The sequence below is a fragment of the Diospyros lotus genome, chromosome 1 (genome assembly GCF_014633365.1).
Source record: "Diospyros lotus cultivar Yz01 chromosome 1, ASM1463336v1, whole genome shotgun sequence".
Taxonomy (NCBI): Eukaryota; Viridiplantae; Streptophyta; class Magnoliopsida; order Ericales; family Ebenaceae; genus Diospyros; species Diospyros lotus.
The window spans coordinates 37,901,832-37,910,809 of record NC_068338.1 but is presented as its reverse complement, the minus strand read 5'-3'; the positions used below and the strand labels follow the sequence as shown (position 1 = coordinate 37,910,809).

The 8,978-nt window shown below is 36.2% G+C and overlaps 2 protein-coding genes across 4 annotated transcripts; both read right to left on the bottom strand.

Moving 5' to 3' along the window:
• Nucleotides 1–1,533: 1,533 nt before the first annotated feature.
• On the bottom strand, nt 1,534–3,223 carry LOC127800027 (uncharacterized). 3 transcript variants are annotated; one of them, XM_052334426.1, is made up of 4 exons: nt 2,638–3,223; nt 2,259–2,329; nt 2,029–2,150; nt 1,534–1,883 (listed from the first exon to the last, which is right to left on the bottom strand). In XM_052334426.1, the coding sequence occupies exons 1-4, from the start codon at nt 2,743–2,745 to the stop codon at nt 1,876–1,878; spliced, it is 309 nt and encodes a 102-aa protein (XP_052190386.1). In that variant the 5' UTR covers nt 2,746–3,223; the 3' UTR covers nt 1,534–1,875. The 3 variants fall into 3 exon arrangements, with proteins under 3 accessions (XP_052190386.1, XP_052190378.1, XP_052190368.1); XM_052334418.1 differs by having other exon boundaries at nt 1,962–2,150; nt 2,638–3,220; XM_052334408.1 differs by having other exon boundaries at nt 1,534–2,150; nt 2,638–3,222.
• Nucleotides 3,224–4,453: 1,230 nt separating this feature from the next.
• Nucleotides 4,454–8,769, bottom strand: LOC127800001 (NADH dehydrogenase [ubiquinone] 1 alpha subcomplex subunit 2). The gene is made up of 3 exons (XM_052334357.1): nt 8,603–8,769; nt 8,393–8,499; nt 4,454–4,835 (listed from the first exon to the last, which is right to left on the bottom strand). Exons 1-3 carry the CDS (start codon nt 8,686–8,688, stop codon nt 4,732–4,734), a joined length of 297 nt encoding a protein of 98 aa, XP_052190317.1. The 5' UTR covers nt 8,689–8,769; the 3' UTR covers nt 4,454–4,731.
• Between the last annotated feature and the right edge of the window lie 209 nt (nt 8,770–8,978).

Below are 8,978 nucleotides of genomic sequence, written 5' to 3'. Positions count from 1 at the left end.
GAATTAAAACCTTCACCGAATTCTGTTGATGTCTTTTTCTATTGACTCCTCTGTTGTGAGGCCTTGTTACTTGTTCCTTATAGATGCTGTTTTGTTTCTGTAGTTTAATCTTTCTGTACATGGAGTGTTATTTTGGTTTTGCCCATAGGACTGGTTCAAAGGAAAGATCTGAATATTATGGTTTAAGAATCCTATTTTACCGTGACAAGTGCTAGTTACTTGTGCTGGATCTCTATGGACCATGGCAAAGTTTTGAAACATCAGGATTACCAGGAAAGGGAGTATAAAGGAGGATTGACTTCAAAGCGTAAAAGAAACTGGTGCCAGTAACCTCCCCATGATAGCAGGTTTTGCTTCCCAGCTGCCTCTGGGGTTAAGGTATTGGACAATTTATGTTGCATTCTTTCCATTTCAGTTTGTTATTTTAAGAATATGATTACATCAAACCCTTCAGCCTATTCTTTTTCTGTTTTTGCATTGTGATCTGTTAGTTCCACTCCAGTTGCAATGAATAACAATCTTTATCTTCCTGGAGCTAGATAGCCAAATGATGCTCGGGTTGATATTTCTTTCTTAGTTGCTCCATAAATCAAGCTTTTAGGCTAGGCCCCATCTCAATTAATCTTTCCACCATCTCTGGCTTCCAACCAGATAGCTGAGTTTGATGTTTCTACCAATTCAGTTCAGAGTAAGCATAACTCTCAATCAAATTAAGTTTCACTTGCTGTACAGAATGAATATCATGCAACGATAACTAATCCCTCTAGTTAGCTGAGTGATCTTTCACCACACATTTTTGTATACAGGGTTATGCGAGAGATAATTACCATTGGACTTACAGAAAATAATATAATCAAATTCACTGCTACATTTTGCATCAACAATAAGGAAATAATCAGGAAGCAGAGGATGGTACATAGAAACAAATCATTCCAGATCTTCTAAGATCAACACATTTATCAAGAATGAAATAAGAGTACCCGCAAAAGAGGGTAATAAATACTACACATAAATTTTGGTAATGCAAAAGGATTCCCAATTCATATCAGAATAGCTGGAAACAAAAATCCAAGAACTTAATAAGAAACACACTGCTCAGAATTACAAAAACAGTAACCAAACAAGCACTTTCAGTTTTCACCCCCCTTAATCTCTGGAAGCAAATATATTAGGAAATATCTTAAAAGGACATTAAGTTTTCAGTGAAAAGAGAACTAAGCTTGAACTACTGCTCCCAGCTCTGGCAGTTCAAAAATCTATCATTCAGCCAAGCTCATGCCTACCTAGGCTATCACTTTACACAGGAAAAGGTGTGGTCATGTTCAATGAATAGGCAAAAGGTAGGGCAGATTTGCACACAAAAGAAATCATCAAGCTAAGAACACCAGGAATTTATCGACGAGTTTTGTAGTCTATCAATTGGCTTTGGCAACAAAGGCATGAAAGATCAACCATCCAAAATAGAAAAGGAAAGAAAGAAAGAAAACACAAGCATGAAGGTGAAACCTAAACCTTAGAATTTGATTGAAGCAGTTTCAAAAATGGTCATGTGATATTAATAAACTTATAATATTTTCTCTTTACAGTTTACCCTAAGAGAAATGGAGGGCATCCAAGAACAAACAAATTGAACTACAAAAATAGAAGAAAAATGATTTAAAAAAAAAAAGAAAGAATTATTGCTGTGCCAAAATGGAACCATTTTTTTGGTTCACAACAATGAGTATTTAGATTTAGACCTTCAAAGAAATCTCATCGTGCCATGAGATTTTCTTCTTGCCCACTCTTTTCTCATGAGCCAACCAATTCCTCAAGTTGTGATCTATCGTCAATGACTCCCCACCAAACTGTTCTCGTTCTTTTCTTTCCTTCTCTTCAACTCTCTGCAATACAAAGACTAGTCAATACAAATAACAAACCACAGATTTCTATATAATTTTTTATATTTTCAACACGGTTACCATATCTGGACTTGACTTGAAACCAAGCCTAAATAAGGGTGTCCCAGTGCAGCTGCTTTGATAATACCTTTCCTATTCTTTTCGAGAATTTTACTCGGTGTATCTGAATTTTGTGGTTGGGGATGATCTTCAAGTTTGAGATTCAAAGATTGGGTTTTCAATAAATATTGACGCCTTCGTGCCAAAAATCTGAAATTTATTCAAAATTAATAATCCCGAATCACTAACACTTCCCAAAATTTATTCCTTCTAACAATATTTCAAGCTTAATCAAAGTAAGATGACAAGTGTTCATACCGGACTTCAGCAACAAGGGTATCTCTCCTTTTCATCACTGTCTTCAACTTTCTCTTCATCGAAACAAACTCCTACATACATGATGGAGATGAAAGAAAGTTGGAACGAGGCCATGAATTGAAAGTTGAAACTAAATTCACTCTATAACCCTAAAGCCACCAAAAACTCCAATTCTCGCCGATGTAAATATGAGATTACATAACACTTCATAAGACATCGCATAATTGGGTTTCATCAGAGCAACAACATTCAGAAAACAACCTATGATTTCGTTAGTAACAAATAACATAAGCAATTTAACATAACAACAGCCAAAATTTTATACAGAAGACATAAAATTGAGAAACCCTAGGTTTTGAATACTGTGGAATAAATTGACCTTTTGTAATTGCAAGTACTCTTCCAATAGCGTCTGATGCTTGAGTCTAGTCCTGGCTTCTTCATCGACGGCGCGAGAGTGATGAAGACCCACAAAAGACCTTTTCATCGCTTTCCGTCAGTGTCTCTCAAACCCACAAAGAAAAAATCGCAGAATATTCCCAGAAAACAAAAACCCAGATAGAAAAGGCAGAAAAAGTTCGGGGTTTGAGATATATATGGGCGTGTGTATATATATATATATATCTCTACAGAGAGAGAGAGAGAGAGAGGATGGCTATTTGAAGAGCATGAATGTTGAAACTGAAGGAAACCCATACGGGTGCGGAGTGGGAGACCTATAGAGAGAAGGATATTAGTGGCGGTTGAAGGGCAATAGAAGAGACCACCTTTCCTTCTCCTCTGTCTTTCCATCTTTCTTTTTTTTCTTTTTCTTTTTTGGATATTTTTCTCCTAAATAAATTTTGATCCAACTGGGCCATCGGAGAGGTAGAAGAAGAAGGTTGTGTTTGTTTTCGTAGAAGGGTTCAGAGAGAGAGAGAGAGAGAGTGCAGAAAAAGCAGACTGATTAATGGCCACTGTTTCCTTATCGGTTGTTGCAGTGTAGCTGTGAAAACCTTCTTCTTGCCACGTCGGATGCCAGTTTGGTTTCGAAAATTTCTATTTGCACCACTTTCTTTCGCTCTCAACAGTTGAATTGAATTCTACAATTATATAATTATTTTTTAAAAAATATATTTATACATAGTCATTGGCGGACCCTACATATGATTCATATACTACGATGTCTAAAAGGTAGGGATTGTAAACGTCAAATTAAATTACTAAAAATGGTGTTAACAAATAACGAATGTTATTTTCCAGTAAGTGTGGACTGGCCTTTTTTCCTTTGATGGATGAGATGCATATTGCAAAGTTACGATCAATTAAATTATTCAAATTTAACACATCCAAGTTAAAAAGTACACTAATAGTAATCGAGAAGCAAATAAATCTAATAATTACAATTTTTTTATTGGTTAACTAGTGCCATTATTACCATACATACATGGGCTTATGGAGAAGGATAATAATTATTCCGGCGAATTTGTACACAGAAAGCACGCGTCGAAGCGATAAACTGTCTCTCTTTTGCCCATGTAAAGTCTGAACCAACCATCTAATGCATGGACTAAAGAGATAATTTTCTTGTCTGGCCATGCATTTGGTGCACTTGATTGCATGGATTATCATAATCCTATTGAGAGAGAATATCATCGTTGATCCATATGATTGGAAGTTTAAAATTTGCATCCCAATATCTTTTAACGAAATTATTATAATATTTATTCAACGCGAACAAAATTAAAATGAGAGGAATGAGAGTCGAGATCTGGTGTCTCTGTTGACTGTTTGCTTCTCTATTCATTCAATGAAAATCAGCCATATTGATGTGTCATTTACAATTTTTTTTTGTTTGATTTTATAATTTTTTTAAAATAATTACTGTTGAATAATGGGTGACGTGGCTAATTTTGATTGGATGAATAAGGAAGGGGATAGCTAACTGAAACAGCAGATGTCGGCTCAGGAGAGAGGGCATAAACCCAAGCGTGGCCCCCCAACCCACCCCCGCATGCCCGCGTCTGGCAAAGCAACAGAACGAAACCTCATCTGTTAAAGGATAACACTGTACAGATAAGGATTTCTGCAGAGCATGACCAACTCGATAATGAACCATATATTAAAAAATAAAACACCTACTAAAATGATATATAATTACGAAAATGTTGCTAAATTTTTCGTTTTGACATGTAGGGTAAGAATTTCCAGAGCAGTTAGAATCTTAAAACAGGTTATAATATTATTAATACACTAATACAAATTCTGGAATCCAAACATGATCAACATTCGGGATCCCCTCCCGAACAGGGTAAAAAGCATTTGAATTAATCAGAGCCACTGGCACATGCTGGTTTATGAATTAATCGAAGTATTCATGCAGAGTATTTCAACTTGGTAATATTCATCGTCCAAATACAAAGTTGGATAGCTCCATCCACTCTAGAGATTTCATGGATATTGAGTTATTTAAATCCGGGAAGCAGCAGCAGAATCAAGTTTTAAGAGCTGCACCAACTTTTCCAAGGTCCTCCAGTGCTTTCAAGATCTGAGCCTCTGTCATTCCTTCCAGACGTATCCCTCTCTCAACTCCCATATCTGTTTTCAAATCAGACGTAGCATAACAAAATTCAGAATGTAAACCAACTTCATGTTACATGTGGGTTCCATAAACTATCAAAGGAAAGTATTGCTTGAAATAGACAATCATCATACACAAATATGGAGTCAGATCATGTTTTCAGATGTGATGTGATGCATACGCATGGTACCTGGTAACCTAAACCTAATAATCAGTAGCTATCACACAACGCATTTCAAATTGTATATGAGACTAATCAATTTCATTGAATGGTTACAACTGGATACCAAAATAAGAAAAGCTGAACTACTTTGTTTAGGAAGAATGACATCGAAGTTTACAGGGAGCACTGTGGAAGTGAAAGATCTGCAAACAAAAAGACAGAGTTACCAGGTATCATGAGCATCATCTAACACGTAATGAATTAGAGGAGCCGTTTAAAAATAGTCAAAATAAAGTGTTCTTCCCAACAAAGTCAATGCCACAATAATTTGATTGGACTCCCCTTCATGTCCAACTATGTGGTTGAAATAATAGGAAAAACATATATAACAAGACCTGAACTAGACATCCTAGATGGCCCAACAATGTATACAAACTTTTCTAATATATCAGCCCATGTGCCTTCCATGTAGACAAATTTTAATCTCAATAACATCTTATACATAGCATCTAACACAAAAAGACTTTGATAAATAACTTTGAGCATATAGTGATTAATGGGAAAGTGCCTTGGTGTGGAAATAAGATTGCTCTGGTTCAAACCGGATACCGTGGGTCCTCCAAGCCTTGAGATGTGGGAACATTGCCACCTTAACAATGCTTTTGGAAGAGGGGATGGAATGAAAATGGATGGAAGAGTGTTCTTCTCATTGAGAGAAACAACAGTAATGGAATGAAAATCAATAGAAAATATATCCATTTCCATCCAACGCCCAGCTTTTTGTCTTCCCCAAATGGGAGAATGGATGGAAAACTTACTTTTGTGTTTTGACAACATTAACCTTAATAGGTTTGTAAAAGCTCAAAGTTTCCCTAGACTTAATCACACTCTATCTTTTCACTAAAGGGTATAATGGTTATTTGTTGTTTAATATCCTTGCATTCCATTCCATCCATTTCCATTATGCTCCCAAACAAGGAGAAACATTTTCCATTAGTTTCCATCCTTACTCTCCCAAACAAGAAGGAAAATATTTTGGATTCCACTCCATTAGTAAATCTCTCCTATAAACAAAGCCTAAATCCTGCATTAGTCTCATGTACTGGTCTGCCAACACAGCAATTAATAAGGAAATCTAAAAATTTACTATATCATGTTGCTAGCTCAAACTTTACCTAGCAATCCTCACTTACTATCCCTTTTTCCAAAACAATACAGTATTGTAGCATGAACCCATGGTTGTAACTTTTAAGGGAAAAACAACTTATGGATCCAATACCATAAATGATAAAAAAAAAAAATTATCTTCTTACTTCCTAAATAAAAGAGCTTACTTAGTTGCACTAACCACATACAAGCAATGCCCATAGAATCACAAAAAAGTTGTTTATTTAGGTGGGAAGTTTTATTTGACAGCTTAATAAGCCCAAGTGCCCTGCCAGCCTATATAGAGATCTACCCCAAACAACTCTGCATCACCATATGCACAAATTCACACAGAGATTTCTTGTTTTCTTTTTCTTTTTGAAGCAGAGAGAGACAAGTAGAAATTTTATTTCAGGAAGAAATTTGAAAAAAAAAAAAAAAAAAGGAATTCTAGCTTTTCAATAGACAAAAAGGTAGACCATCAGCCATGAAATGAACTAGGTGATCAACAGAATTTCTTCTCTGCTTATACAAGTAGCCTAGCGAATAACAAATTGTGTCGTTTCCTCAAGTTATGACAATTGAGATGCAGCAACAAACAAGGCATTGTCTGCTAAAAAAAAAAGCCACCTTTGGGAAGCACTGGTTTCCACACACATCTTCTAGAGGGAAGGACCCCCCAGTCAAAAGGATATTATAGAACAAGCGTCTAGAGAGGTCCTACTCCGAATGGCTGCTAAACCTAGATGTCCCTGGCCTGTTAAAAGGTGACAGATGGAGCAAACCAGAAAATGCAATGAAGGAATCTACTTCCAAGGGTTGAAGATTTCTTCTAATAGAGGAAACAAAATAATGCATTCCTGAGTGGAGGGATAATCATCTAACACCACAACTTCCTTATTGCAACCAACTTGAAGAGATCAAGGAAAAAAAAGACCCATACAACAGTCTGCAGCCACACTAACACAAGCATGCTTGATCTTACACTTGCCAATTGAAGTTTTATTTCAATCTCGTATACATACATCAATCAGGAAAAACATCTGAGACATTCTTCCACTTAGTCCATCTTGCCTTAATTTGATAGATCACATCAACCCGATCTCTCAGTACCTATATAAAATATAACTTAGATACCAAAATTGCTTAACCTTCAATATTATTTGTCACATCATTCCTAGTCTTTTTTTAAAGTTGCATTCTACATTTCTAACTTTAGTTATATCTGCCTTGGAACTCCTTGGGATGACTGCCCGCTGCTCGTGTCCTCAATTTCAGCAGAAGAGGTAAATTGCAGGTGTGATGCTTTGCCTCACTGTGCAGGGACAAGAATCGAACTCACGACCCACTGGTGCAAAGCCGGCATATCGCTTGCCCAACTGCTCGACCTATGCCCTGGGGGCTGCCTTAGAACTCCTTAATTCTAGAGCTACTGTCTGATGTTGAAATTTAGGATTCACCTTCTTTAATTTCATTCACTAAAATAACATCAGCAAGTAATGTGGAGATCTGAAAACAGCATGGGATTGCCCGGGTACACATTAAATAAACCCCTAAGAACATGGACACAAGGTTTTTTGGTACTGCTACAAAGGAGGGCAGGTAATTTGCAATTTTCCTTGGGTGTGCAAGAAGCAAAAATTCCTATCTGGGACAAGCACTTGTTTTCCAGTGACAAAATTTGATAATAATAGCAAAACTTAAAGTTATACAAGCATTTATCTTTCAGACCACATACACAGGGCAGAAATAATTCATCATGAACTCCTGCAGATGGAAGTGGTTAAATCTTATGGCATTGCAATCCCTGTTCTCTGATATACCAATTTACTGCATGCATTTTTCTTTTTCTCTTTTTAATATTTTGATATTTTGTGTGTTTTGCAGATCATTCTTTTCCTTTTTATTTTACTATTAATATTATTATCTCTAACGGTCCATTTATTTCCTTTCAAATATAACTAAAGATTCACATATCTACCAAAAAACAAATAATCCTATGGTGGATCTTGGATTTATGGAGGGGAAATCAGCAAGGAAAAAGTTATAAAATGGAGAAAAAGAGTAGGCACCCGTCACAAAAATTCCTCTTTTTTCGTATGGTGCGCAGATAAATACTCATAAGTTCGTTCCCCTTCCGTTTCCCCCTTCTCTTGCTAAATCCAAGACGCAAACATAGCATAGAAACTTCTTACCAGTGCAGAAACATCGAAATTCTTAAGGCAACATAAGGCAAGTAAGAGAGAAAGATACGTAATTTCATACCATATCTCGCCCAAAGCTGAGGCTCAACCCCGTTGCATTCGCGGATCAATATTGGGAGCTTAGGGTTCAACTTCTTCAGATCCTTGTAATTGTTCTCTATGAAATTTCTGCACAAGAGAGATTTGAAAGATCAAATAGGAATCTAAATGCCTCATCAAAATCAATAAGATAACACGAGGACAATTGAAGAGAGAGAGAGAAAGAGAGAACCTAGCTGATGAACTGGCAGGCGAAGCAGGGCAAAAGAGGACTCGAAGCTCCTTCAGATTGCGAGATAGGTTGGCTCTCCACGCCATTCTTCTCTCTCCGATTGCTATTTGCCACACTCTTGCAAACCCTCAGCCACTCTCAATCCCCGCCCGCTTTATATTATTTATACCAACAACAAAACTCACTAATTTCTAATTTCTTCCATTTTCAATCTTCAACTCATTTTATTTATTCTTACCTATACTATTCATTCTTTCATATTTATTTATTTATTTATATTCATTTATACATAATTTTACGTGACATTACAATGACAACAAAGTTCATCTTATCTTTACAACTAAAATTTACCTAATGTATATTAAATTTAGAGATA

What these genes read in the sequence shown, in the direction of transcription:
- LOC127800027 (XM_052334408.1), bottom strand. Translation starts at nt 2,745, where the DNA reads ATGAAAAGGTCTTTTGTGGGTCTTCATCACTCTCGCGCCGTCGATGAA. An exon ending in AGTACTTGCAATTACAAAAG is followed by an intron (nt 2,330 to 2,637) that starts GTCAATTTATTC and finishes TCATGTATGTAG; the next exon opens with GAGTTTGTTTCGATGAAGAG. An exon ending in ACCCTTGTTGCTGAAGTCCG is followed by an intron (nt 2,151 to 2,258) that starts GTATGAACACTT and finishes AATAAATTTCAG; the next exon opens with ATTTTTGGCACGAAGGCGTC.
- LOC127800001 (XM_052334357.1), bottom strand. Translation starts at nt 8,688, where the DNA reads ATGGCGTGGAGAGCCAACCTATCTCGCAATCTGAAGGAGCTTCGAGTC. An exon ending in CCTGCCAGTTCATCAGCTAG is followed by an intron (nt 8,500 to 8,602) that starts GTTCTCTCTTTC and finishes TCTCTTGTGCAG; the next exon opens with AAATTTCATAGAGAACAATT. An exon ending in TCAGCTTTGGGCGAGATATG is followed by an intron (nt 4,836 to 8,392) that starts GTATGAAATTAC and finishes ATTTGAAAACAG; the next exon opens with ATATGGGAGTTGAGAGAGGG.